The sequence below is a fragment of the Hipposideros armiger genome, unplaced genomic scaffold (assembly GCF_001890085.2).
Source record: "Hipposideros armiger isolate ML-2016 unplaced genomic scaffold, ASM189008v1 scaffold_4, whole genome shotgun sequence".
Classification (NCBI taxonomy): Eukaryota; Metazoa; Chordata; class Mammalia; order Chiroptera; family Hipposideridae; genus Hipposideros; species Hipposideros armiger.
The window spans coordinates 2,194,756-2,221,559 of record NW_017731354.1 but is presented as its reverse complement, the minus strand read 5'-3'; the positions used below and the strand labels follow the sequence as shown (position 1 = coordinate 2,221,559).

General features: G+C 54.4%; 2 protein-coding genes across 13 annotated transcripts in view; one reads left to right on the top strand and one right to left on the bottom strand.

Moving 5' to 3' along the window:
* The window catches only part of LOC109383009 (uncharacterized), a 17,023-nt gene extending 4,748 nt beyond the window's left edge, over window positions 1-12,275 (bottom strand). The window contains exons 1-3 of one of the 7 annotated variants that reach the window (XR_002124034.1): window positions 11,978-12,053; window positions 5,802-5,916; window positions 2,704-5,647 (exon numbers count right to left, since the gene is read on the bottom strand). Coding sequence is in view for 2 of the 7 variants with exons in the window: in XM_019642995.1 (XP_019498540.1) it covers window positions 1,206-1,253; window positions 2,704-2,852; window positions 11,978-12,257 (477 nt within the window). In the remaining 5 variants the exon portion in view is untranslated. Of the gene's footprint in view, window positions 1-6; window positions 1,976-2,703; window positions 5,917-11,298; window positions 11,845-11,977 lie in introns of those variants that run through there. The other 6 variants (XR_002124036.1, XM_019642995.1, XR_002124037.1 and 3 more) reach the window with 6 other exon arrangements.
* On the top strand, window positions 12,071-20,125 carry POP4 (POP4 ribonuclease P/MRP subunit). 6 transcript variants are annotated; one of them, XM_019642960.1, is made up of 8 exons: window positions 12,334-12,770; window positions 13,862-13,914; window positions 14,013-14,163; window positions 15,423-15,646; window positions 16,977-17,054; window positions 17,189-17,250; window positions 18,748-18,849; window positions 19,613-20,125. In XM_019642960.1, the coding sequence occupies exons 4-8, from the start codon at window positions 15,486-15,488 to the stop codon at window positions 19,747-19,749; spliced, it is 540 nt and encodes a 179-aa protein (XP_019498505.1). In that variant the 5' UTR covers window positions 12,334-12,770; window positions 13,862-13,914; window positions 14,013-14,163; window positions 15,423-15,485; the 3' UTR covers window positions 19,750-20,125. The 6 variants fall into 6 exon arrangements, with proteins under 6 accessions (XP_019498477.1, XP_019498468.1, XP_019498505.1 ...); XM_019642970.1 differs by having other exon boundaries at window positions 14,010-14,163; XM_019642923.1 differs by lacking the exons at window positions 12,334-12,770; window positions 14,013-14,163 and adding an exon at window positions 12,081-12,290.
* Window positions 20,126-26,804: the final 6,679 nt, after the last annotated feature.

Sequence of the window (26,804 nt, the reverse complement as noted above, 5' to 3'; positions counted from 1 at the left end):
GATGGATGGATGGATGGATGGATGGATGGATGGATATGGAGGCAGAGGTAGAGACAGAAATTTTCAGAGATTATCAGACACATACATACCCAACCATAAACACTTAATGACTTCCAGGTTTTGCCTGAGCCAGCAGCACAAATAAATCCCAGGGGGATTACTCATCTCCCAGCAGGAACCACTTTAGAATTTCTTTAAGTAGCAAGCTCCTGCGGCGTGTTTAAAATAGGGTTTGAATGCCAATTTTATTACATAGAGAAACAGAAGCACACACACACATGCACACAAATAAAGGTTTGAAGGTTGTACACCAAGATGTGGGAAGCCTATGTCTCCATGACAGGTGGAACTGTGTATAGTCAATGCCTGACCGAGAGGTTTGACTCTTCTGTGATGAGCATCTATTACTTCTGTAATAAGATAAAAGCAATAGAATTAAAGACAAGAATTTCATCAAAGAAAAAGGAGGACATCATTCATAAAGATAGAACTTCCAACAGTTTTCAGAACATTTATTCCATGAAGAGGCTCTCCAGGCACCCGATACTTTTCAGACCTGTCTCCAAAGTGGCTGAGGGTGGAGGCACCGAGCAGATGACTGAGGAAGGGATCTTGCCCATCTAGGGTGGGTGATGTGCCACATCCAACACCCCAAAAGATGGCATAAAGGTTGGATCTGTTTGGCTGAAGCACTGAGCAAGTGGCAGCCAGGACTCAGAGGAGGAAGGCTGTGGATGTGGGGTGTCATGGGGGCCATGGACCCATGAGGTCTGCAAAAACCTGGTCATTAGCTACTTTTATTCATTCAACAAACACACATTGATTATTACTCTGTAAACAGCCCTCTATAGGGGAAAGAGATGACAACAGCAGGGTTGCCTCCCCTAAAGGAGCTGGAGATCCAGCAGGGGGAGTGAACACGTCCACAGTTGGCTGGAACTCAGATTTGACCGTGATGAGCACAGTAATGGAGGGAAAGGGCCCCAGGGGGGGAGTAATTATAATAATTGTGACAGCATGCAGTGGAGGGACAGCAGGGGCCCATCAAACCTGGGTGGGAAAATGCGGACGTGGCATGTGAGCTGGGCCTGGAGAGACCTCCCTCCCTCGTCCTGACGTTTGGAAAGTCCTATTAGACAAGACACAGGTGGATTTGGGAGCTGCTGGTGTTCGGGCAAAACTCCACGCTTTTCCACGAGCGGCTGTCACCAGATGAGGTGGCCCCACTGCGTCTTTCTCTGAGCTGCACTGATCTGTGGAAACAAGACCCAGTGGGTCTCAGGGTGTCAGCAAAAGGCAGCCTGCATGGGGATCTCAGAGCCCACTTGACACGGATACATCTCGGGGCTGCACTGACACCCAGCATCAGCCCCAAGGAGTGGCGCCTGGGAGGCAGTGCCGCGTGAATCAGAGGGGACCTGCCATGGTGCAGACTGAGGTGGGGGGTGCCAGGTACATCACTCATCAAAAATAACAAGGAACACTCCGCTCAGATAAAACTGAAGAAAGGTCAGCGCCAGGCTTCTGCACACAGACTCACCGGGACAGAGACACGGCCGTGCGGAGGCTCTGCCAATGCCAGGCAGGCCCCGGTCTGAAGGAGGCCTTTGTTGACAGCGTAGGAAAGTGAAATTGGTCAGATAGATGAGGAATTTACTGTTCTCACCTAAATTTTATGAGGCAGGGACCAAGAAAATGATCTGTCAGGCAGGACATATGTCAGCAATTGGTTTTTATTTATGAAAGAGCCATGTGACGTTTGGCATGCTACCATGTGCATTTGCCACAAAATAGGAATCTTAAAGTGGAGAGAGAATTCGGAGGCTTTGTCCTTGCTTGTTGCTCCTGAAGTCCCCGCTTTGTGCCACCAAGAAAGACTGAAAGGGGAGATTTCACCAGGAGGCCATCTGCAATGCCCCTGGAGGTCATTACTCAGCCATTCCAATGAGGGGGCAGCTAGGGTCCCACGTCTGGGCTACTCAGGTACGGAGGAGAGGAAGATGTCACCTGTCACGTGTCATGACTGAGCAGACACTCTCTGTGCCACACAGAATGTTCCCTCCGCCCTGTCTGGCCTGACAGCTGTGGAAGCTTCTGGAGGCTGACGGGGCCGCCCCTCAGGGTGCCCACTCTGCCCTCCACTGTCCCACCTTCCTCAGCCATGTGTTCAGTCAAGGGCAGGTGCAGCGGAAGCACGCGTGGGTTGGGTGCCCAGACAATCCCCCCTCCCCGAGAAACCCTCTCCCAGTTCAGCAGCATGGTTGGGACTGGTTAGATTGCAAGTGACAGAAAGCAACTCGTGATGCCAAGGGCAGTCATGGTGGATCTGGGCTGCAAACACTGTTGCCAGGCCCTTCTCCCTGCGTTCCCCAGCTCTGCTCTCCTCGGGGCTGACGTGGGTCCTGGGCAGCCCCCTCCTGTGGCTCCCAGCTTACGTCCCACTGGTCACCAACCCGTGGAAAGAGACCACCTCTTTACCTAAAGCTGGGGCTGCCTCTCGGTGGTCTGGCTTGCGTTATGTGACACTCTGAGAACCACTCACAGAGGCCAGAAAGATGTGGCACTCCCATTGGCTGGCATGGGGCATAAGCCTGTCACTAGACCTAAGGACCGAGGGCGGGAGATGAGTGCTCCTGAGAGAGGCTGAGGGACAGTGCATAAGCTCTGATAATTATTAAATACACTATGACACTCAGCACTTACCCGCCATGCCCAACCATTTCTAGTAAACGTGGCGGGACCACACACGTGCCACACCCAGAGTACTGAATGTCGTAGCTTGGGTGAGCCCAGGTGCCGAGCCTGACGTGAAGATTTGAGCAAAGGAAGTTTGTTTGGAGACCATGAAATATCTGTAGGGGAGAGGAAAAGTGAGACAGGGGAGGGAAGGCAGCCAATAAACAGCGTTACCTGGCTCCTTTCCACCTGCATGGAGGTGAAACTGGTTCCACTGGGGAGCTCTCAGAGGCCGCAAATCACACGTCACCATTGTCCCACCAAGGGAAGAGGGGGCTGGGGTCTTTACACATCCACCCCTGTATGTCCTTCAGAACTGCTCCTGGAGCTGTACCCAGTGACAAAGGAGCCCTCAGGCAAAGAGAGGGGGGTGCTGGCTACTGAAAGTGGGGCTGACATGTCCCAAAGCACGAAGGGGACAGGATCTAGGCAGGGCCCCAGAGCGTCTGCCATCTCCGAAGACTAACAGGCTGAACTCCACTTCAGGAGGTCCTGAAGTCACACGAGACCTTCCATTTCCTCCCGGTCCATGTAGGAACGCCACTGCCACTGCGTGGAGCCCTGCACAACAGCTAACAGACGTTTCTTACAGGCACAAGGCTGAGTAAGGCCACCGAAGGAGGCATAACGTTTGGAGAATGGTATTCTTTTCCTCTGATATTATTCTTCTAAGAATTTCAAAACATTTTATAAATAACATGGTCTCTAAGCTGCCCTGAGAAGGGAAAACTGAATTTCAAGGTTTTCTTAAAAAGTCAATTTCTTTTTCAATAAAAAGATCTAAACTGGTTACATAACCTCCTGGAGACAAAGTAACTGACACATTGAGTTTTGCACTTTTAACCCAATTGTTCTGCCTTTTGATGAGATGCCGCCATAGCAGATATAGGGTTTAGCTTCCCACAGTCACCTCAGCCAGTCCCCAGAGCTCGTCCCCAAGTGTCTTTATCCCAAAGAGATAAAAACTTGGAGTTAAAGAAGGAACACAGAGAGCCGAGGCAGAGGAGTTGCTCATTACACATACGAGTCAGCCCAACAGTCGGCCATGAACCCAACAAACATGGGCACCTGGCTATTTGAGGCCATTTAACACCTGTCATCTCTGTGACCCTGTGTGACGGGGGGACATGGATCACGAGTTCCACCCCACAGACCAGGACTGAGGGGAGCTACCACTCAAGACTCTAAACCAACCAGGTCCCAGAATAAAGGGCTTTCCATGAGTCACTGGGCCCCAGATGTTTGGTTTTGCATGAATTAATGAAATTATTAGGTTGAACCATTCAAAGTTGCCATTTTTATTGGTCAAATAACAGCAAATTTGCCATTTTTATAGATCAAAATGGTTGAATGTCAGCAATTTCACATGGCTCAACATAACACAAAGCAATCTGGGAAACTGACTTTCATGTGAAAGACCATTGAAAAAAAACTCCATTATTACCAACATTTCCAATAGGAAAGCCCATTTTAACCCAACGGTAGGAAGGGCTCTGTCTCAGGATGCAGCCACTGTGATTTACAGAGCACTGGCTATGATGTCTGTGGTGCATGCTGGGAGCCAGGGGGCCATGTCATGTTGGAGTCTCCGGGGATGACTTCCCTACACTTGACCCTTCCTGGGGTCACTGCCATGGGAACCCCATGCTCCGGGGAGGGGCTTGGTCCCTGGGCCCTCCGCCAGCTCAGGAGGGACAACAGGGTGGGATGAGGTATGAAGCAGTTGTCATCATGTCCCCAGACAGGCATGGCTGAGGTCAGAGGGGCCTGCGGACGTGACCTGCCTGCGGAAACAGCCCACTGCACGGCGGAGACCAGCAAAGCAGAAACCACGAGGGAGGCACTCCTCAGATGCGTCTCACAGCAGAAAGCTGCGGGCGGGCTGAACAGAGTGATGACATAAAACCCCAAGTGTTCAGAGGCTGATTCCTTTTTATGAAAAAAACCCCATAGAACTATGTGGTTATTCTTTGTCTGCATCGAGCTCAATATTTAAACGCAGCCCTGTCTGCATCAGCCTCACAGATCATCCTCACTCACCGTGTTAGTTCTAATTGCATTATTGCTTAATTGCTGAGCAATAGAGTGTGTAATTCAGGAGCTGTAATGCCTGGGGGGCCGGTGATGATTTAACTGTTCATGCAAAATGGAGGACGGCAGCCAGAGCCCAGCCTCCCTCTCCAGCTGCCCCCTTGGACGTCTCAGCTCTCTGCACACCAGTCAGGGAGGCGGCGGGAACAAAGAGTCCTCAGATCACACCACACGCTTCCCTCAGAGCACAGCCTCGTGGAGACACGTGAAGTTCAGGAACGGCGTGTGTGCCTGTCCCTGGGCTGTGGGGCAGCAGGGATGCCCAGACGAACAGGCTGAGCCCCATCTCCTGGCTGCAGGAGGACCATCCCAGTGAGGAGAAACAGACATGTCACCAGAGCCAATCAGCGATGGAGACAAGCTGAGGTTTCTCCGTGAAGAGAAGCCTGGAGCCGTCTCTCAGAAAACGTCAGATACATAAGGAGCCTGAGGCTGGCAAAGAGCTCACCAGTCCTTGCTTCTCTGGGGTGCAATGATTTGTTGAACAAGTGGGGTGCTGAAGAAGCCGGAGTCGGGAAGGGGAGTAGGACAGAGAAGGGAGAAGGCAAACGAGGGTGTAGTTCCAGGTGACAGTTCCAGGTGACGTCCCGGACTCAGCCAGATCCCGCGGGAAGTATCGGAGCATAAGCTACACCTCAGAGCTTGGCCTGCCTCGAGGCAAAGGTGCTGGGCTTTTCTTCTCAGACGGCACTCGGCCGGTCTGCGGGCGGCTGGCTCAGCGGAGATCACCTTCTCTCCATGCTGAGGAGGAGGATGTGGGGCCCCAGAGCAGCCCACAGGAGGCTGCAGGTGCGGTCTCTCGGCAGGAAGCACACAGATACTGTGGAGAGGCGTGTGGGGGTGATGAACGTGACCCAAGACGAGCAGGGTGGGCACAGCCCTCGGTCTCTAATGTGAAGTGACCCAACCCTGGCAATGACATGTGGATGGAAGGAGGTCTGGCCCTGAAGAGCCAGGCACCGTTAGTCCCTTACCTGCTCCCTTTCCACTGGGCACGTCCTCCAACTTTGTTCTTCCTTTTCAAAATTATGTTAGCTATCTGGGGACTTGTGCACTTCTATATAAATTTTAAGATTAGCATGTTGGTTTCTACAAAAACAAAAAAACAAAAAACTCAGGTTTTGATTGAGAGTATGTTGAATCTGTAGATCAAGTTAAAGAAATCTGACATCTTACCAATGCCGAGTCTTCCGAGCCATGAACATGGTACACCTCATCCCGTTTACTTAGGGCTCTTTCATTTCTCTGAGCAGCGCTTTGTAGGTTTCAGTCTACACTATTTGCACATCTTTTGCCAGATTTATCTCAAGGTATTTCACATTTTTGATGCTAGTGTAAATTACATTATTTAAAATTTAACTTTGATTGTTGCAAGTATATACGAACACAGTGTACTTGTGCATGTTGATCTTTTTCTTACAATTTATAAACACATTTATAAGTTCTGTAGCTTTCATGTAGATTCCTGAAGATACCGTTAGCAAATAAAGATGGTTTTGCTATTCCTTTACCAATTGTGGGCTCTTTTTTTTTTCTTGTCATGTCTTATTGCACTAACTAGCACCTCCAGCACAGAAGTGAACAGAAGTGGTAACAGTGGACATCCCTGTCTTGTTACCTGTCTTACAGCAAGAGCACCTCAGCTTTCACCAGTACGTATGATGTCAGCAGAATAGAAACTCTTCAGCGAGTCGAGAAAACTTCTTTCTATTCCTAGTTTACTGAGGATTTTTAATCATGATTGGATGCTGGGTTTTATCAAATTATTGTTCTGCACCTACTAACTATATTATCTTCCTTTTTAGCCGGTTACAAATGGATTACATTGGTTTATATTCCAATGTTATGCTGCCTTGGGTGCCTGGGATCACCTCCACTTGATCATGTTTAGTTGGAGCCAATCTGCTAAAATTCTGTTAAGAATATTTGAATCCATGTTCATGAGAAATCTTAACTTGCAGTCTTCTTTTCTTATAACGTCATTTTCTGGTTTTGATTAAAGGTAATGCTGGCCTCATCGAATGAATTCACAAGTGTTTCCTTATTTTCAACTTTCCAGAAGAGTTTGGATAGAATTGGCATTATTTCTTCCCTAAACAATTGGTAGAATTCCCCCACTAAAGCCACAATAGCCTGGAGTTTTCTTTGTAGAAAGATTTTTAACTATGAATTTAATTTCTTTAGTAGATGTAGGGCTATTTGGGTTATCTACTTTTTTTCTTGAGTAAGCTTAGGTAATTCATGTCATTGAAGAAATGTAGCTGAGGGGACCACCTCTTCTGCCTCAGCATGAGGTGACCCCTCTCTGCACCTTCCAGTTGGTTTCAGACATGGAGTCACTCGTGCCTTCTTTCACACTCTCTGCGAGTCCCATTCAAGCACTGCGGAGGCCCACGGTTCTTACAGGCTGCGCTGTAAGAGCAACGGGCAGTTCCATTCCTGCTGTCCTCCCTGCCTGCGGCCTCGCTGCCACTAGCACTTGCTGTCCCTTGCTATGGAGAAGGGACAATTGCAATCAAGTGGTTCCTAACGTCAAAAAATAAATAAAGGCTAACTGGTAACAATTTGCCAAGTAACTTCAGCTCCCTTCGTCTCAATTCCTACCTCTATAACATAGAAAAAGACACTTGTCACATGAAATTCATGCGCTCATGCCACTACATCACTGCCAGGTGTTGCATTATTTACTCTGCGGGTAAGATTGTCTCTTTCCCTGATAATAACAAGGTCACTGGGCAGACAATCACTTCATAGTAAAAGAAAAAAAAAGGGCACCTCAAAACAAACAAACCGGACAGGAGTGGTGATTCGTCCCACACCTTCCCAGAAGCTGCCCGCCCGTAACAGGCCACATGTACCCACGAGTCCTGCCTCCTCTTCTTCCACCTCGGTGACGGGCCATCAATTTCTGAATGTCACCCACGTTCGCACCTCTTCCCCAGGCTCCCATAATTTCTCTCTCCTTTTAACCTCCAACTTATTAAACCACTGGACTCTGTTAACTGCTCTTTCTGGCAGGGAAGGTATTGATCAAAATCAAGTTACACTGTTTATAGAGAAAGAACCCAGCTCCTGAATGGCCGTGGCTTTTGGTACCAAGGGCTGTGGGTCTTTGAGTGGCCGGTAAAGCGGATTTTTGACAGGCTTGGAAGGGAATTACTCCAAGACTCTAGAGGCCGCCGGCCACTGATTCGGTCCTTGTGTTAGGCTGCCACCTCGTGACAGACTCCGATTCCTGCCTCGGACTGCGGACAGCTTTTAGGTCTAACACTCCAAGACCTCTCCGGAAAAAAAAAAACTAAACCAATAAATAATAAATGCCAATATAACCTGTCATAGTCCAAATGGCAAAATTAATATTAAAGCCAGCTCTTTTTCAGGCATCAAGGAACCTCATTACATAGGAAAGTAGGTTTCAGAGCAGACTTGACCTTTGTCAAAAATCCGAAGTGTGCTCTGTCATTGGCACCTCCAGCCACCTCCGCCCTCACGTTCGTCCACCACTCGCCCACCCCCACCCCTACCCTGTGTCAGATAGATGGCAGCCCCCCTATGGGAAAAGTATGGGGAATCCTTCAAAGCCAGGCGTCTTCCAAAAGCAAAGGTCAACAGGCCTCCAGGTGTGTGTTAGAGACGCATGCTCCTTCCACATTCCATGGGTCCTCGGGACCCCCCACTGAGCCCAAGACCTGAGAGAAACAGAGGAGCCACTCCAAGCTCACAAAAAGCACTGCAGTCCAGCCCAGGGCCTGAGTGCTCTGCAGCCCGGAGCTGGGTGAACGGGGGCCAGTCCCCCTGTTGCCACACTGACAGGCAGCGGGGGCCTCCCGAGTGAGGGTGGATGTGGGTCCTGAGAAACTGGAACATGATTCGGGGACCAGCCTGGAAGTGGGGTCATTTCCCAGCAGGCAACCTCCAGCGCCCCATTCTTCAGGTGCCTGAAGCCCCTCTGAGGGCTCCCAGCCACATGAAGTGGCCCTCAGGACCCGAGCACACAAAGCGCCCTCCCAGGACCTGCCCCCTCCAGCACCGGCAGCACAGGGGCTGCAGGGGGGCTGGGCACAGTCCCCATGGCTCCCCTCACTTAGAAAGCAAGACCCAGGGGCCCAGAGAAGCCTCGGGCCTCGAGGGAACTAGCATTTACCACATGATCAAACGGGAAGGGTGTGTGTGGCCTGGGGACACGTTCTCAGTAAGTATGAAAACGTTAAGTCTGAACATGGAGGCATTTGCCACCACAGGAAATACTAAAAGTATTTTTCCGCTCTAGAATTTCCTCATCTTTTCATCCATTTTGTCCATCTCTTCCTCTAAGTTATCTGATGCATTTACGATAGTACTTTACAGGCCTTCTCTTCCAGTTCAAACATACGGGTCCTCTATGGTCCTGTTCCAGTGGCCATTTTTGGTCTGGATTATGGATCACAGCTCCTGCTTCTTTGTGTGTCACAGACACTGGATGTGGCACATGACAGAAGAGGCGGGAAGACTGCGCGGCGTCTCCATCTCCTGGGCGGGTGCACCTTTTCCTGTCAGGCCGCTATGCCGAGGGCCGGAGCTTTTCACTGAAGCAGATTTTCAATACGTGGAAGTCCCTATCTGGCTTCAAACATCTCGACGGGGAGACCTGTGCCCCTCCTCCAGGCCTCTTTGCTTTCCAGCCCCGTCCCAGTGGCAGGGTGGGGTGACTGGCAGCTCGCTTCTCCCTCCCACTTTCCCGTGTGTGGGGCCAGCATGGACTCGCGCCTGTGCAAACACACAGCTCTCAGGCCTGGAGCCCGTGGCTGCCTCCCCTCAGGGGACGTCGAGCACAGGGCAGAGGCGGCGAGGGCAGTGTGGGCAGCACGCACGCCTGCCCCATGCAGCCTGCAGTGACTTCCCTGCGAACCCTTCCAGGGCCTCGGGCACTACCCCACACATCCAGGGAAGAAGGTCTCTGACGACCCCAAAGCCTCCTGTTCATGCAGACACCCTGTCATGAAACCCAAACCAAGCTTTCCTCAGTGGGTTCAGCTCAGAGTGAAACTTCATCAGGGAACTGGAAGCATCTATGACAGTTGTGTTGTAGACCCTTGGGATCAAGGCAGCCTTAGAAGAGTGACTTTTGAGGGTTGAAAGACTGAGAAACCTGGATTTCAGAAACTGGTGTTAGGTCACATGCGCCCAGTATTATAGCCCCTGCTGCTCGAAATTCCACATGGTTGGTCTTAAACTCATTTAGAGCACAGTGCTGCCTCTTGACCAGAAGGGGCTGCCACGTTGTCCTCCTGTAAGCGTCAGTCCTTTGATTCTTAGCCGGAGCACCCGATTACCCAGCAGGAGAGGGTTGGCCTGGCGGGAATGTCCCGTGTTAGCACTGGCACCTTATAGCCTGGTCCCTTCACTCTATCAGAATGGGCCGTCTCCTGTGGCACCACTGAGCTGAGGAATGACTGCGGGGGCCACCGTGTCCAGTCCCCCCACCACCGCTCCCAGCTCCCCTTCTCAATACACCACATCTGGACACGTATACAGATCAAGGGCAAAGCAGGGCCAGGGAAGCTCATAACACTGAGCCTCAGGGACTGCTTCAGCTTTGTGAGACGCAGACAATGATGGCTAGCACTTCTCACACCATACTGTCTGTGCCAGCCCTGTTTTAACATGGGCAGCCTCTCACTGAGTGCCCAAGCCACCCTGGGAAGCAGGTACTGTTGTCAATCCCATGTCACAAACAAGGCCTTCCTGTCTAAAGCAGCGGCACAGGCTTCACCCCTCTCAAACACACCAGGTTTAACCACCTAACAGAAACACAGAAGAAAGGAAAAAATTCTGTACGTATACACATGCGTACACATACAACGTGTGATCAAAACATGCCGCGAATGCTGCTGCCGCGTGCCAGCCAACGGAAAGGCAGGGACCTTCAATACGGGAAGTGGCGCGTCGAGCCCTAGTCACAGTGTGAGACAAGTTTCAACTTGTTTGGCGCAGTCGGTTGGGTGTGAGCCACGGTTGAGAGAAGGTGTGTTTTCAAGTGTGCCGTAAATCATGGCTCACAGACAACACATTAACATGAAACGGGCAGTTTCATCCTCCATCATGACAACGTTCCATGTCACACATCACTCACTTCTGGTACATGGCGATTTCTGTCAAATAAAAACATTACGGTGTGTCCTCAACCACCTTATTCATTGGACCTGGCTCCGTGTGACTTCTGGCTCTTCCCCAAAGTCAAAGAGACCATGAAAGGAAAACGTTTTGAATCGATTCAGGACATGGAGGCAGCCACGACAGTGCAACTAAAGACACTCAGGAAAGAGGGCTTCCAGGACTGCTTCAGAAAGCAGCAAGAACGATGGGTTAAGTGTGTTCAGGGCGAGGAGGGGGAGTATTTTGAGGGGGATTAATGGCAATGTGTCTTTTACTGTAATGAATTTTTTTAATTTACACATTCACCATAGTTTTTGATCACCCTTTGTATATATACACACGTGTGTATGTGTACACATATGTATGTTTACAGATATGAGCACATATTATATATAAAATAACACACCGACTTTTTTAACTTAAGAGGATTACAACTTGCACTGAAAACGAAGCCTTCGTGTTCTCATTACAGGCTTGCTGGTGTTTCTTCAGGATCATCACCATCTCTTCTACCCAAAATCTACTACAAGGGTCCTAATTTTCACACATATGCGCTTATTTAATTGCGGCTTAGCCTTCTGGGGCTTGTATACGCAACTTCTCTCCGAGTACGCAACCTCACAGCCTGAATGTCTCAACGCAGCAGAGGAAACCTGCACAGTTAGAGCAAAACACTAATTGTAGAGTCTAACGGCACACCGGTGTTCACTGTAAAACGCTTCCGAATCCTTGTATATTTGAAGATTTTCATAATAAATTGTTTGGGGAGAAGAAGGAGTCATCTGCAATGATACCATCAGGCCTCGACTTCCCACGGAAATGTCACAAAAGTCACTAGTGGGAAAACACCTGTATCCATGTTTCAAACTTGATCACTCAGAGCTATATAAAAAAATAAAAGATTAAGCACTCCGCACGCCCTAAGCGCAACCCTGCGGCTTCCGGCCTTCCCCCGCCTACCAAGCACACAGGCCGCCAGAGCGCCCAGGGACGGACGCCGCAGCAGCCGCCGTACCTGTCTCAGCAGCGGAGGCCGCGCCCGAGCGCCCGAGCGCCGGCGCCACGCTGGGTCGGCGCGCGTCGGTGACGTCACGGGGCGCCGCTCTCGAGTTCCGCGTGCCTGGGACCCCAGCTCTGCGTCCGAACGTGTCGGCCTGTCGTCTGAGCGTGCCGCGCGAGCTGGGGTACAAGGAACCTCTCCACCCCGCCGGCTTTGAGGAGAGACGCTCCGGTGGTCGAGCGCTGAAGAAAGCGGAGCGAGAGACGGCGTGAGCGACGCCTGCGGGTGTCGTCATCAGAGCGCGCCGGAAGCGGCCCGAGAATGAAGAGTAAGTGGGCTTGAGGGCCGCAGAATTGGAGAGGGATGGGGCGAAAAGGGCGGGGGGCTTGGTGCTGGCGGATGAGGAGGGCCGCTGCGGAGTCCTGCTGGCACTGCTGTGCATAGCCCCACCTCTCGCCACTGCAACAGGCCCAGAGGCCCGGACGGCCTGGTCCAGTCTCCGAGGCCGGTTCTCTGGGGGCTGCGCAGCGGTGTGTGGCGCCAGAGGAGGGCCCAAGGCCTTGGCCCGGCTTGGCCGCTGCCTCCCTGGGTAACCGTGGTCTCCCCTTCTGTAGAGTACTGATAGTGGTGCCTTCGCAGCCTGCTGCCCTGTGAAGGACCCTTGTCTGGTGTAAAGCCCCGGGGGCTTGCTGGGCAAGGACGCCGCTAACCCAAAGCCTTGGCACCGGAGCAGAGGAGAGATGTGCCCAGGCCGGGAGCGAGCCCCCAGGGCAGTGACAGGCAGCGGAGTGTAAACACCGTTACAACGGTGCGTGGGATCAGAATGTTTAGTTCCCCCTCTGCTGGTTCCTACCTATGTCACGTTAACTATGTTAAAGGATTGTTCAGAGAGTATAATGAGATAAAATATATCTAGCTTTTAACGAGGTACGTGGCAAGTAATGAGGACTCAGTAACCATTAGATGTGTGTTGTTACAAAAAGACTTCCAAGTCTAACGCGAGGCACCTGTGACAAGCGAGGCTCCAGGCCCTGTCAGTTGCTCTCCCCATCCCAAGGGAGAGCTAGACTCTGGACATAGAACGTGTAGCCACTTGGTTTGCTTTATCACGTGTTCTCGGGGAAGCACAAGGGAGCTGGGATGAAGTTGATGGAGTGTAGTGTGAACCACGTTTTCTATTCTTCTGGCCCTTAAACCAGGCCTTTGTCTTGTTCGTATTCTAGTCACACCCATACTCTGTCCCCAGGGCCACAGTTTTCTTCTTTAGACAAATTAAGTAAGAAACAGGAGTGTGGAAGTTTTTAGAGGTTGAAACCACATTGATCAATACATATTTTGAGCTTGACGAAAGACCTATTGTTATTTTATCAATGTAGGACACCCAGTTGTAGGATACATTCCAAGGTCATAGATACTAAAATGTGAAAAGTCTTTTTAAACATGTTACAGTTAATAAAATGTAAGATTCCCAACCATCTGCATCCTAGAAAGCTCTGTCCCATAACTTTTAAAGAGTTACTTTATTAGATTAATTGAACAGCTTCTCACTGCGACTCCAGGTGTGGCCTGCTGAGCCGCAGTGACATGCGAGAACCTGCTAGGAATACAGGATGTGGGAATGGGACCCAGAATCTACACTTTACTGAGAACCCAGAGATTCTTACACGCATTGCTGTTGGAGAAGCCGTTTTAAAGCACACCCTTGGGATTTCTATTATATGATGGATGTGGATGGAGGGTAGGATAAGAGGCATCCAAGAAAGTTCTGAAACTGCTCTCTGTACCACCCATCTTCTCCTATCGCTGAACAAGAATAATTCTTTTCACAGTTAAAAAAGTCTTGGCTCTTACAGCCATACCGAACAGGAGTCATTTTGTGTTTGTTTTTTACTCCCCCAGGTGTGCTCTACCATGCCCTTTCTCAGAAAGAGGCAAAAGAACTTGATGTTCAGGTAAGGTGCTTGGCAGGAAGTCCATCTCGGTGGCTTCTCAGCCTTTAGTGCTACTGTGGGGGTCGTTTTCCAGGCCTTTCTCCTCATCTTTCCAGCAGACGAGTTCAGCTCCATCAAGGTCTGTTCCCATAAGCTGGCCTCTTTTCGCATCGTGCCAAAGTCATGCGGGGTTCACTGGGACTTCCTGACCTCATGTCATTGCTCACTAAGTAGGGGACGCCAGGCTCTGCCCCCCTGAAACCTGCCCCGGTGAGCACTGTCATTTGACCTTGTCACTGTGTCCCCTTCACCCCTGAAGAGGGCAGGCAAATCACATTTCATAAGTAGAATTTATGGATATCTGGATGCTGCAAACATGATGTGTCAGTTTGGCAGACACTCCACTGCTGACTCATGATGAGGGAGATACCTCGAAATCAAGCTTTTGAAAGACTGATACACCGTTATTGGGCTTCTCCATGAAGCAGGGGCCACAATCAAATCATTGTTAGCTGACAGTGACAGTAGTGATGATCATGATTCTTGGTTAGCATCAAAGGTCCAAAGCTGAAGCTGCCTGCCCTCCTCACTGTGAACTCCGTTTAGGTTTGTGCGTCATATCTTCGTTCCCCGCCCCCCATGAGGGGAGAGCTCGATTGCTATAGACACAGGAGCCTCAGGGTGTTTGCAGCCTCCTTAGTGCAGCCGGCGTCCAGGAACTGTTCCCGCCAAGAGGCCAGAGCTCAGTAGACGGTGCTCCCTGGGCTGTGGCAGACGCAGGGCAGACGCACCTGAATGAGGGACAGACGGGGCGTCTCCAGCTAGAGAGGCGGCGATGCTTGGAGTTCTTTCAAGAATTACACACAGTTATGATGGTTTGCCTAGAAGTCCCCTCTGAGAGCCTGTGCTCAGTCACGGTCACATGATGCTGTGCTGCATGGACGAGAGAGTGAGCACGAGGGTGGGGGCAGGGACTGAGGTGTGCTGACAGCCCCTTTCCCCCAGTGATGTGGGAGCAGACTTGGGGAGTAGCCACGACAGCCACAGAGCTGGAAACGCAAGCGAAGAGGATTGCGACATGGGTGCAGTGACACAGCCCCTAGCCCTGGGGCTGGGCCCGCTCCGAGCAGCGGGGTGTGCCGTTTTCCTGAGTGTAGGTAGGAATCGATTCCTTCAAGGCCATAGCTCGGTTCCACTTAGCTCGCCTCCGTCTGTCCTTACTGATTAAATATCGCTGTCACACGTTGCTCAGTCTTTCCTCCCTGCCGGAGACCAAGGACGTCTTTTCCTCCAAATGCAGAGGTTTTCTTAATCCTCCTCAGAGTGACCTGAGGAGCAGGGAGGAAGTCAGAGTTGACGCGGCTGCCCGGTGACAGCCGTGGATGGGCATCTGGGAGCTGTGGGTGGGGGACACTCGGCGGATGAGCGGGGGTAGGTAGGCGGTCTGTGAAGGCTGCCTGTCTGCTGTGGAGTGCCGAGTGGGAGGGCCCGGCCCGCCCTGAGCCCTTTGCCGCCTTGTCCCCACGCAGCCTCCGGGGGCCCAGCGGGCAGAGGCCTTCGTGGGGGCGTTCCTGAAACGCAGCACGCTGCGCATGAGCCAGCAGGCCATCGAGGACCGGCTGCGGCGCAAGGCCGTGGTTCTGGAGTACTTCACGCGCCGGAAGCAAAAGGAGAAGAAGACAAGATGCAGAGGCCTGTCTGCCCGGCAGAGGAGGGGGCTGCGGCTCTTCGACATCAGACCAGAGCAGCAGAGGTAGGCCCGCCCTGCCACCCTCCCCGCGGGGGCCGAATCCCGGCCCGTGTGGGACTCGGCAGCCCCGCTCCGCTCAGGCTGAGGGCGCCTCTCCGCGTGCGCCACCAGGGGGCAGCCTTCCTTCACCAATTGGGAGCCGGCCTGGCTTTGGCTTTGAACAGCGTGGCTGAGACGCTCATCTGCTTCTGTTGCCGCCTTAACTGAGACCCCGCCAGAGCGAGTCTGTTGCCCATGGCAACAGGCTCTGTTTGTCTTTCAGCTTTCTTAGGCAAAGAGGAACTGGTGTTTCTGACATGTATCTCTTTATAGCTTTTAATAGCACTAGACGGAGTCACCCACTGGGGTTTTATTGCCAAAGACCGTGCTGCCCACATGTTTCCAGAGCTTCTGAAAGGGACACATCGGCCTGTGTGGGAGGGAGGGTGCGCTCCTCCCTGGCTGACGCTCCACCCCCCACCCCCCACCCCCTCGGCCACGGCTCTGCGTGTGCGTGCCTTAGGACTGTTTGTAGACTTTTGCTTCAAGATCTGTAGCCAAATAGCCTCCCACATCCCGCTAGACAAATAAAGTCTGTTGCGCTGCCCGTGGCCCCTCTGGGAAAACAGCTGGGCTTTGGGGAGGAGGGGCTGCTGCCTGCCAGGGTGCGCCTTGCTGTGTGTCCCCCCACCCCACAGAGCCCGGTTTGGGTTTGAGCGTGAGGTTCTCATTGCTCTAACCCACCAGGACAAGTGATAATGGCCCCAGAGGGGAGCCTTTGTGGTCCTCTCACCTGCCCCCTCCCTTTGGTCCCACCACTTGCTCACCCACCTTCCAGACAGACCTGTTCTCTTACACGGGGTCTTGCACAGCAACCAGCTAATCCTGTTTAATGAGGGCTTAACCTAGTTCAGCTTCCTGTAACAGAGAACCTCAGAACAGCAGTGGCTTAACCAAGATTGAAGTTTCTCATGTAAATTAACCCAGATGAGCAGCAGGCCACTCCACAGCCATCAGAGACCAGGCCGTGTGGCCCCGGGTGCATCCTTGCTGCTCCACCATCTTTCGTGGTCTCAGATGTCTGCTTGAGCTCCAGCTGCGTCTAGCCAGCTGGAAGGATGAGGTGGAAAGGGAGGCGTGCCTCCCTCTTCTCATAGAAACGTGGCCTCGGGAGGGGTGTGTCAGTGAGGAAACCGACCTGTGACAGTGAAAGCACTTGACTTGAGACGTAGAGTGCCTGCCCGGTCCCTGTGACCCCAGGTCGTCCTTGGCGTCGAGCCAAGCTCTGTACTCTGGACATTTTAACCCCAAGCTCAGCTGCCTGACTTTTCACCCCGTTCTGATTTTGCCGCAGGTACAAGCTCTTTCTCCCTCTGCATGAGCTCTGGAAGCAGTACATCCGGGACCTGTGCAACGGTCTCAAGCCAGACACGTGAGTGACATTTCTGAAGCCTTGTCCTTCGGGGCAGACCCCAAGCCTTATGACTGCTGTCCGTGCAGCTGGCCGCCCACATCTGTAGAGCCCTGTGTTACAGCATTCAGTGAGGGTTTCCATGTGCTTCGCAGGCAGCCACAGATGATCCAGGCCAAGCTGTTAAAGGCAGATCTTCACGGCGCTATTGTCTCAGGTAATTTGTTTAAGAGCGTGTGGCCATTGGATGGCCAAGCCATCACTGGGGCCACACAGCCCAGCGTCAGGGTGTCGGGCATGCCTCCTGCCACGCCGATACCCCAGGTCACCAGCGCTGGGATGGAGATGATGAGCGTCTTACTCAGTTCTGGCTGCTCTCCCTTTAGAAGCTCCCTGTGGGCCTTGGTCTCCCAAAGGGCACAGTGGCTGCTGGCACTTGCCCGCAGCCCGGAATGTTGCACAGCGAGCCCCTTTCACCCAGTGCCCTGGTTTTAAACGCCGGCTGTGGACTGGCGGCTCCCAAGTTGTCCTCCACAGCACAAACCTTTCCCCAGAACTCTTTCACGCATTCAGCTGTTCACTGAACTTGGCCACCTGGACATCCGATGGGCTTCGCAAAGTTTACATGCCCAAGCAGAGCTCTGGGCCGCTCCTCCGGTCAGCCCCGCCCCTGCGTCCCCATCACAGTCCAGATACACTATTTACCTGGTCGTTCAGGCCAAAAGCTTAGGAGGGGGTCCACCGTTCTTTTCTAATCCCCCACCCCCAGTCCTGCAGCATGTCCCAGCACACAAATCTAAGCCCCCACCATCTACCCAGGACCACAGAAGCTGCCTGTCCTCCCTGCTGACACTGCTCCTCAGGACTGTGCTCTAAAGGCCCTTCCCAGTTCCCTGGGTCCCAGGTGTAACCACACGGGCCTGCTTCCTGTCTTGCACACCAGGCTGCGCCTGCCCCAGGGCCTTTGCATTGGCTCCCTCCCTCGAGCCAGAGAAGTCTGTGTGTGCACAGACTGAGTCCTCCTCATTATTCAGAGCCTGCTCAGATATCACTTGCCTTGACGGTCTGCCATCGCTGAAGGTGACCAATCGCCATTACCCCATTCTTATTTTCGTTACACCACTGTCAGAAAATACATTGTCTGGTTTGGCGCATGTTCCCCCACCCCCCTTAGAACGTCAGCCCCATGAGAGCAGCACCAGCACGGTCTTGTTCACTGCCGTGCCCGCACCTCCCTAGGGCAGTGCCAGGCACGCAGCAGGGCCCAGGGTGCTTGTTCTGCACTGGAGCCGGGTCGGGGGAAGTGCCGGCTGCCTGTGGTGGCAGCTCACCTCGCTCGCTCCTGGGCAGCCTGTAGTGGGATCCCTTTCGGGCCAGAATCCAGGGGCCATGGGAAGACATGATGGATGGCTGTTCATTCAGATCTTGTGCGGAGACTTGGCCCATCCAGGCGGCCTGGCCGTGGGCCTCTGTGGTGCTGGACACCCATGTGTCCTCTTGACTCGCAAATCCTGCCAACCCCCATGGCTGCGGGCCCCCCAAAGGACACCTGTCAGACCACCCCAGGGCCGCCCAGGATCAGGAAGGCTGTCTTCTCAGGTGGCTGGGTCCCTGCCCTCTGGGCGCGCCTCCTTCCCCGACTGGCTCAGCCTGGCTGGCTGTGGCCCCCCAATACCACAGAGAGCTCAGTTTGAGCCTCCTTTTTCCTTTGCAGTCACCAAATCCAAATGTCCCTCCTATGTGGGTGTCACAGGGATCCTTCTGCAAGAAACAAAGCACGTTTTCAAAATTATCACCAAGGAAGACCGCCTGAAAGGTAGGTGACTGATCTGAGGCAGCGTGGGCTGTGGCCGCCTGGCCACCTCGCCAGGCCCTTCCTTGTGCCTCTGAGGGTTCGGCTTGGCCTCGAGTCAGCACACGTTCCAGGTCCCTGCTGACTCGACGTTGATGCCTGCAGAGAGTGTACCTGTCCCCTGGCCCAGGGCAGGAGGGCTGCACGGCCGTGCCTCTCAGGGGACTTTATGTAGCCAAACATGACAGGGAGGGGCTGAGGCAGCACCTGTCCCTCAGCGGTGACCCTCAGTTCCTGGAAGCAGTGCAGGCTCGTCCCCTCAATGCGCTGGAACTCGTTGCTGTAGCGGACGAGCGTGAGCAGCCGCACATCCAGACACGGCACAGCCACAGCTGGAGGTTCTTCTTCCTCGAGGCTTTGAGCTACTTTCTTGTACGGTTTCCCGTGCAGCCTCTTGTTTTAAACCTCAGGAAGCGGTCTGCACGTTTCCCCGCCGAGCAGAGTGCATGAGGCCGCCTGGAAGTGGGGTGGGAAGCCCTGTTTCTCAGTTTTCTGGGAGTCTGGCTCATAGCCTTTGACCCGGAGAGTCTGATGTCAGGTTATAATGAAAATGTGAATGCAGTGGCCTCACGGCGGGGTAACCCCTGTAAGCCTGGCGCTGTAACCTCAGTGGGCCCCCCCGCGTCCTCTTAGCTTATTTCTAATACACGCATCTTAGGAATAATACTGCATGAAAGTGAACTTCCTGCCATCAGTTTTTCCGCATCCTTTCTCCTGCTTTTTTCAGTTATCCCCAAGCTGAACTGTGTGTTCAGTGTGGAAACCGACGGCTTTATTTCCTACATTTATGGGAGCAAATTCCAGCTTCGGTCAAGTGAGAGGTCTGCAAAGAAGTTCAAAGCGAAGGGGACCACTGACCTGTGAGCTGATGCTGCCTCAGGCCGCCACTCAGGACAGCGGGCGTGGAGACACCCCCCCACCCCCCACCCCCCTCTCATGGAAGAGAGGGCCAAGCCCGTTCTGTCCAGCCAGTTAAAGCCAGAGTTAAAGCATTTAATCATCGGGGAGGAAACACCCTGTGTCGAGCAGAGAAGTTGGGGTGCAGGGTGGGGGATGGATCGTTATGGGGGTCCTTAGTTTTTATCACTCCCGTGGAGAGGAGAGACTGGCAGAAAACCCCAGACAAGCACTGCTTGACTTGAATGGTGGGGTATTGGATTGTTTCTTCTTTTTCTGTTTTCTGAGTGTTCTATGGTGAGTCTGTTGTTTACGTGATAATAAAATGCGTGTGTAGACTTGGGCTCCGCAAAGGCGCAGTTTTGTAGGACAGCCAGGTAGAGGGAGGGGCCTGAGGCTGCGCCGGGTCAGGGGTCCGCGTGTCACAAGTTCGGCGGCACGTGCATCTCTGACACGTTCCTTTAAGTCTCACTTGCTCCTGAGCTGGGACCTATAAGCGCTGCTTTGCTGTCGGAGAGAAGTGACAGGAGGTTGCTGTGTGACGGGGCTCAGTCGCTCCAGGAACTAGAACCAGGCTGGGTGCGCTGGGGACGCAGGGCTGCGCCGGGCTAGCTGTGCTCGGCAGAGGTCGTGGGGCAGCGCGCATAAGCCTGCAGCAGCCTCATTCCTGAGCTGTGGGCTGCAGCTCTTCCCAAGGCCTAACTCATGAGCAAGGCCGGGCCCCGGCAGTCACTGGGCGGACTTCTAGCTCCGTTTACACCCGGAAGGCCTGGCTCTTCCATCAGCCCCAGCCCCGTGTGGCAGTGGGCCTGCGGCCCAGGCAGACTGGCCGGGCAAGAGAATGGGGCGGGGACCAGCCTCCCAGCGTCTGGTATCAGAGCCACGTGGCTCGGAAGGACCTGTGTCCTCTTTTCCTCTGAGAAGCGAGTGTCTGCTGACCAGCCGGGTGAGGGCAGACGCATTCCTAGCAACAGAAGGGCAAGTGTCGCGTGCTTTTTCTTTCATATCAAGAGGCAGCGATGCCAAGCTTTGCTTTCTGTCTCCTCACTTGGACGCCACTCACAGGGGAGATGGGGGTGCCGACACTGACTTATGGCAGGAGAGTGCAGGCCTAGCACTGGGCTGCTGCGCCCCCCGAAGGCTCGGGGTGCACCCAAGGTCACTGACCAGCCGCCGCCCGGCTGTGCATGCTGGGCTTTGCTCGCCAGGCCAGTTCTGAGTGGCTTGGGTGCTCTCCCCAGTCTCGCCAGCGCTGCCTGTGGGGCAGAACTCATGTGCCCGCACCGCCCTGAGCTGTGGCAGCCTTATTGTGCCACGAGGAGACTTGGACTCAGAGTGCTCCCTGGCCCGGCTGGAGCTGGGGCGTGCACCCCACGGTCTGGCTCCAGAGCCGTGCTGCTGACAAGGAGACACTTCCAGAGCGTGCATGTGCCCCCTTTGTGCCCTGGGCCCCCTGAGGAAGCCTGTCCAGCCTCCATATCCAACGGCCTGTTCCTTGGCCACCCGGAAGTGCCCCATGGGTGGAGCGTGGTGCTGGGCGGGCCTCAGCCCCTCCGCCCTCGCCTGCTGTGCCATGGAAAGGCAGCCAGTGCCGGGCAAACGCACAGCTGCTTTCCAGAAAAGTTGTTGGTACTACTTGCCACGTGAAATGTTTTTCATTTGGCGCAGACTCAAGTTTCCATGAGTGGCTGTTTGGTGTGTAGACTTTGCTCGCCTCGCCCCAAGGAGACGTGGGGAGAACGCTCACCTGCCAGAAGCCGCTGCTGTGCGTGCCCATTTCTAGGACGCCCTGTTGTCCCCAGGGCCATGGACCCTGGACCCCAAGGAGCACACAGCCCTCCCAGGCAGGGCAGCGGCTCCACGTGAGCGTTGCTGATGAGGCGCACTGCCTGGGGGCCAGGTCAGGGCCTGGCGGGAGTGCAGTGCCATTGGCAGTCCAGCCCCCGCGTGCACTTGGGCGTGAAGGCCGGTGTGGGCTGCGGCGAGATCTGTCTTGTAAACCTTCGTGCCCCCGCGAGACTGCGAGCGGAGGGCTGATTAACACCTCGGGCTGGGATCTGGGGGGCTGAGGGGCCAGGAGACATCAGCCCAGTGACCCATTGCTCCCCACAGAGTGAGCGGCCCTGGGCCCTTACCCTTCCCAGCGCCAGCAGTGTGAGGAGGGGCGAAGCACCTGGAGGGGCAGGTAGGGGCACACGGGTCGCGGCCATGGCCATCAGCCTCGGGGCTGCCCGTGGGCGGCTCAAACAACCGAAATGCCTTTCTCACCATCCTGGGTCTGTGTCTGGCGGAAGCTTCTCCAGGGCCACCTTCTGCCTCTGTCCTCACATGGCCCCCTCGGCGCTCTGGGGAGAGATCAGGTGTGTCTTCCTATAAGGGCGCCAGTCCTGTGGGATCAGGGTCCCACCCATATGGCCTCGTAACCATAGTTACCTCCTTAAAGGCCTTATCTCCAAATAGAGGCTTCAGCACAGGAATCGGGGGGACGTAATTCAGTCCATAACAGCGTGGAGCTGTCCCAACCCAGACAGACCATCTGTACCCCCCACGCCCAGAAAGGCTCCCATTCCCAGCCTGGGCCCCATTCTCAGACACTGGCTTGGGCTTCCCACATCCCTGTAGGGGCTGCTCGGACCCTTAGCACCCTCACCCAGCCAGCCCCGCTGCTGGGCCCTGAGTGCCTGTCACCGCTGGGTGCCATGACGTGCTCAGACAAGAACTTAGGTCCAGCCGCTCCCTCCAGCACCAGGAGCCCTGGGATTGCCAGGTTCCCTGTCATTTCTGCAAGCAACTGAACTCCCTCGCCCTCCTTTGGGGCCAGGGACAGTCTGGTTGGGGGAGGAAGTGTTCGCACGGGTGGGCAGGGTGGGCAGGGGAGGCTTCCTGGAGGAGGGGTCTCTGGAAGAGCTTGGTCACACCTGGACTGCAGGGGCCTGCAGGGCTCTTGAGGACCGAGGAAGTCACCTGCCCCCTGGGCTCAGGGCCCGCAGGAGGAGTGGTAGGAACGGGTGGTGGGACTGGCTGTCAGTCCCAAACCTGCAGGAGACACCAGCTCAGTGGGAGGGGAGAGATGTCAGCAGCTGCTAAGGGGTTCCAACCCAGGGGCCAGGGTGTGGGGCTCTGCTGGCCCCTTCACCGTCCTGCAGTCTGGGGGCCTCTGTGTCACCAACTGTCAAGTGGGGCCAGGAGACTAGATCGGGGTTTCCTGGAGTGGGACCCTGGGTCTCCCTGCACCAGAGCCAGCAGGACGCGTGTGACAAGCAGCCAGGCCCTCCGCTGCCACCGGACTGCAGGGTTGGGGCGCAGATGGCTTCGTGTTCCTTGAGACCCAAGCTGGTTCCTCGGATCACTGATGTCTGGGGATCCTGGACTCCAGATGGTGTCTGAAGTCTTCCAGCTCTGATGTTGGGACTGTGACTTAAGACTGGGGACTCTCAGGATGGTGTTTTCTGGACGCTGGAAAAGATTGTCAAATGGCTGATGGCTCAGGCTCTGAAGAGTAAACATGAACAACCCCACCACCCACCCACCGCCTCCCAATGCCATAAATTATGGCAAAAATCTTTCTTTCTGGACAATGGCTTTAGTTCTAATTTGGCTTGCATTTCTTAGCTATAATGCCTAATTAAGACATCTGTTAAATGTCTATAATATTAATTTAATAGAGGGGGTTCTGATGGAACTGTATTGGAATTGTCCATTTAATTAGCCTCATGGGCCTTTAATGGATGTCTTAAATAGACATCATTAACAAGAGTGCTAGACAAATTAAAATTACAGTCAATAACATTCTTGGTAATTTCTCCTGAGCTGTGCAGGACAAGCTCTGCTAAGTGGACAGACGCAGATATGAGCTGGAGCACCGAGCTGGCGTCCCCAAAGGGGTCCTCCCTACTCTGTGTCCCGGTCGGCTTTGCTCAAAGACGACACTTTGCTCCAGCTCAGGAGCACACACCTACCCCTCACACACCTTTCGCAGGAAGTTACACTGAGCTCCTGGGTGAGAGTGGTGGCGAGGAGGAAGACGGAGGAGGAAATAAGGCCTCGCCCAGAGATGCTGGCTCGGTACCCATGGCCACACAGATCAGGTGGGCGGGACAGACGGGGACAGGGTGGGGCTGGCTGCGATGGCTGGGCTGGACGGAGGCGTTCTATTGCTTTTGGCCCCACCACTCCACCGAACAGCTGTCGCTTCATCTTTCTGAGGCCAGTGGTCACCTCTGTCTTATCTAAACTGGTCTCTCATCGGCATTTGACAGGGTTAAGCGTCCTCCCTCTGTGGCCTCCCCAGCCGCAGTCCCTGACCTTTCTCCCACCCCCTGGACACTCCTTCTCATGGTCCTTCCATGAACCTGCCCCCCTTCCCTGGACGCCACCCACACCCGCTCTGTAGGTGGGCTCATGCACAGCTTCAAGTACATTTAAGACTCAAGGTCAGGCCAGCAGCCCCGTGTCCTCCAACCCCAGGCCCCCATCTGTACCTTACTGTCTGCTTTCCCTGCCTCGAAGGCAGGCCCCTGGAGGACGATGTCTCTGTCACAGTGGCGGCTGTGATTTAGAAGCACACCTGACCCTCACAGGTGCTCAGCAGGTATTGTTGAGGGAATGCAAGCCACTGCCTGCCGGCACGCCCACCTGGACATCCCGCGGATCCCACCTAGAGCTAGCGACTCCCCCTCACAAACCCACCCGCTCCCGTGTGTCCAGTTACTTCAGCCAGAAGTCCAGGAGTCTCCCTCGCTGGCTTCCACACCCCATCCAACCTCTCGTTGAGTCCTGGTGGTTTCCTTTCAGTTCTTCTTGCCATCCGCTTGGCTCCAGCTCTCATCCACACACACACCCCCACCCCTGGTCATCTCACCCACAACCACAGTCCTTCACCAGCCCCCCTGCCTCCACGAGCGACCCCACCACCGCTGAGGGGCCCTTTGTGAAGCATTAACTCAGGTCATGTCGCTGTTTTCAAAACCCCAGGTCACTTCCCAGCACACTTAGAATTACCGGGGTCGTTGAGCGCCGCCCCCATGACGCAGCCGGCCTCTGACACCTCGGCCACCTCCCGGTCCTGCCTGCGCTGTTCCGCTCAGAGCTTTGCCACCTGCCACTCCTTTTGCCTGGACCTCCAACCACGAGGCCGCCTCTCCTCTGCATTCAGCCCACAGAGACTGGCCCCCACTCGGGGGCCACCCCAGTCGTAGTTCAGCAGCCCCCCACTGGCCCCTCAATCAGATGACCCCATCCTGCTCTCCCTGCACCACTTCTGGGGACCTAACAGCCACACCTGCTCGTTGACTGTCATTCCCTTCTGGAACAGAGGCTCCGTGGACGCTGGGACTCATCTGCCTCATTCATCATTTTAGCTGTAACCTCAGTTCAGTCTAGAACACGGCCTCGCACATAAGGAGTGCTCAGTTAAATACTTGTTGTCTGACCAGAAAAAAAAAAACAATGAGCCCAGCGTGGCCTTATCGATGGATAAGGGTTGGCACACACAGCAGCCATGATGCTGGCCGGTGACCGCATTCAGCCCAGACAGCACCCCCACTGTCACCATCATGGCCTGTGCACAGAGAGCAGCACTATATCCTGAGACCCATGGCGAGCCCGCCCTTCAGCTGGCAGGCACTCCAGGCAGCAGTCCCCCGGCGCCATCGCAGCTCTTGTCCTCGGGCCCTGCCCTTCCTGGCTACTCAGCTGGGTGAGCTTACAACCCACCAACAGCTGGCGCTTCTCTGCCCCTTCAGTTTCATTCATGAACGCAGGGTGCAGGTGGGGGCTGGTGTGGCTGGTGCCGAGTGACCCCGTCTGGGTAGAGAGGCTGTGTTCAAGGAGCACCACGTTCAGGGCCCAACTTACTCTTTAAAAAATATATTTTTTTTATTGGGGTATTGGGGAAGGGGAACGGCCAAGTTGTTGCCTGTCCTTCAATCTTAGTTGTGGAGGGCGCAGCTAGCTCAGCTCCAAATCCAGTCGCCATCTGGCTGCCCGTCGGCAGCTCGCAGCCGCTCAGCTCAAGGTGCCATGTTCAATCTTAGTGGCGGGTGGGCGTAGCCACCATCCCATGCGGGAGTTGAACCGGCAGCCTTGTCGTTTGGAGCACATGCTCTCACCAGCTGAGCCATTCTGCCACCTGTTGGCAGCTCAGCGGCAGCTCAGCTCGGGCGCAGCTCACTGGCCCATGTGGGGATAGAACCAGTGACCCCGTTTCTCAGAGCTCATGCTCTTAACCAACTGAGCCACTCGGCCGGCCCCCAACTTACTCTTGACCTTCAGGTTCAGCCACAAAGAATGTGAATAAAGGGAGTGTGGCACTTATGGCAGGTTCACTTAGTCTACACAAATTCAACTGTGCCCTCTGCCAGAAGAGTGAGCGGGGGTCCCGTTGCTGATGCGGCTGCCGGCACCCCTCCTCCCTCCAGTACAAGCCTGCCTGCCACGCTGCGATGCGAAGCATCCTTAGGTACCTCTGTCTCCCCCAAATGTGTGACTGTCATGCCCGGGCTGTGCTGGAGGGGCTGGGACCTGCTCGGGAAAGCCCACGTGCACGTCTCCCCCTGACACGCCACTCACAGTGGCAGCTTGAAATACTGCCATGGTCTAAGCACTCACGGCAGGAACACTTAACACCACGGGAATTCACACCGTGCTACAGAGCAAGGCTTGTTCAAGGTCGTCCAGGCAGAGGTAAGTGCCAGCCCCATGAGCGGTATGCCCCGAGGAAGGAGGTGTCTCGGCGGAGCCCTTCTGGAAGGAGATTGGACAGCACAAGACTTGGGCCCAAGGGTTGTGTTTGGCATCTAGGGTGCGGGTGAAGTCACAGAGGACGTGGCTCTGTGGCCTGGGGGCTGGGGACACAACTGCACTTGCTGGCTGACAGCTCGTAGGACTATGAATGTGGGATGTGTGTTCTTTCTGTGTCTCAGCCTGTTATGTGGGTGCTTAACAAGCATCTAACAAGAGAGGTAAGCGTGTTCCCTGCAATCTGGTTTTTTAATGGTGGTGTTGGCTTACCTAATGTCTCT

Excerpts from the sequence above, each read along its gene's own strand:
- POP4 (XM_019642923.1), top strand. Across the intron at positions 13,915-15,422 it reads CAAAAGAACTTGATGTTCAG|CCTCCGGGGGCCCAGCGGGC; the intron begins GTAAGGTGCTTG and ends GTCCCCACGCAG. Across the intron at positions 17,251-18,747 it reads TCACGGCGCTATTGTCTCAG|TCACCAAATCCAAATGTCCC; the intron begins GTAATTTGTTTA and ends TTTCCTTTGCAG.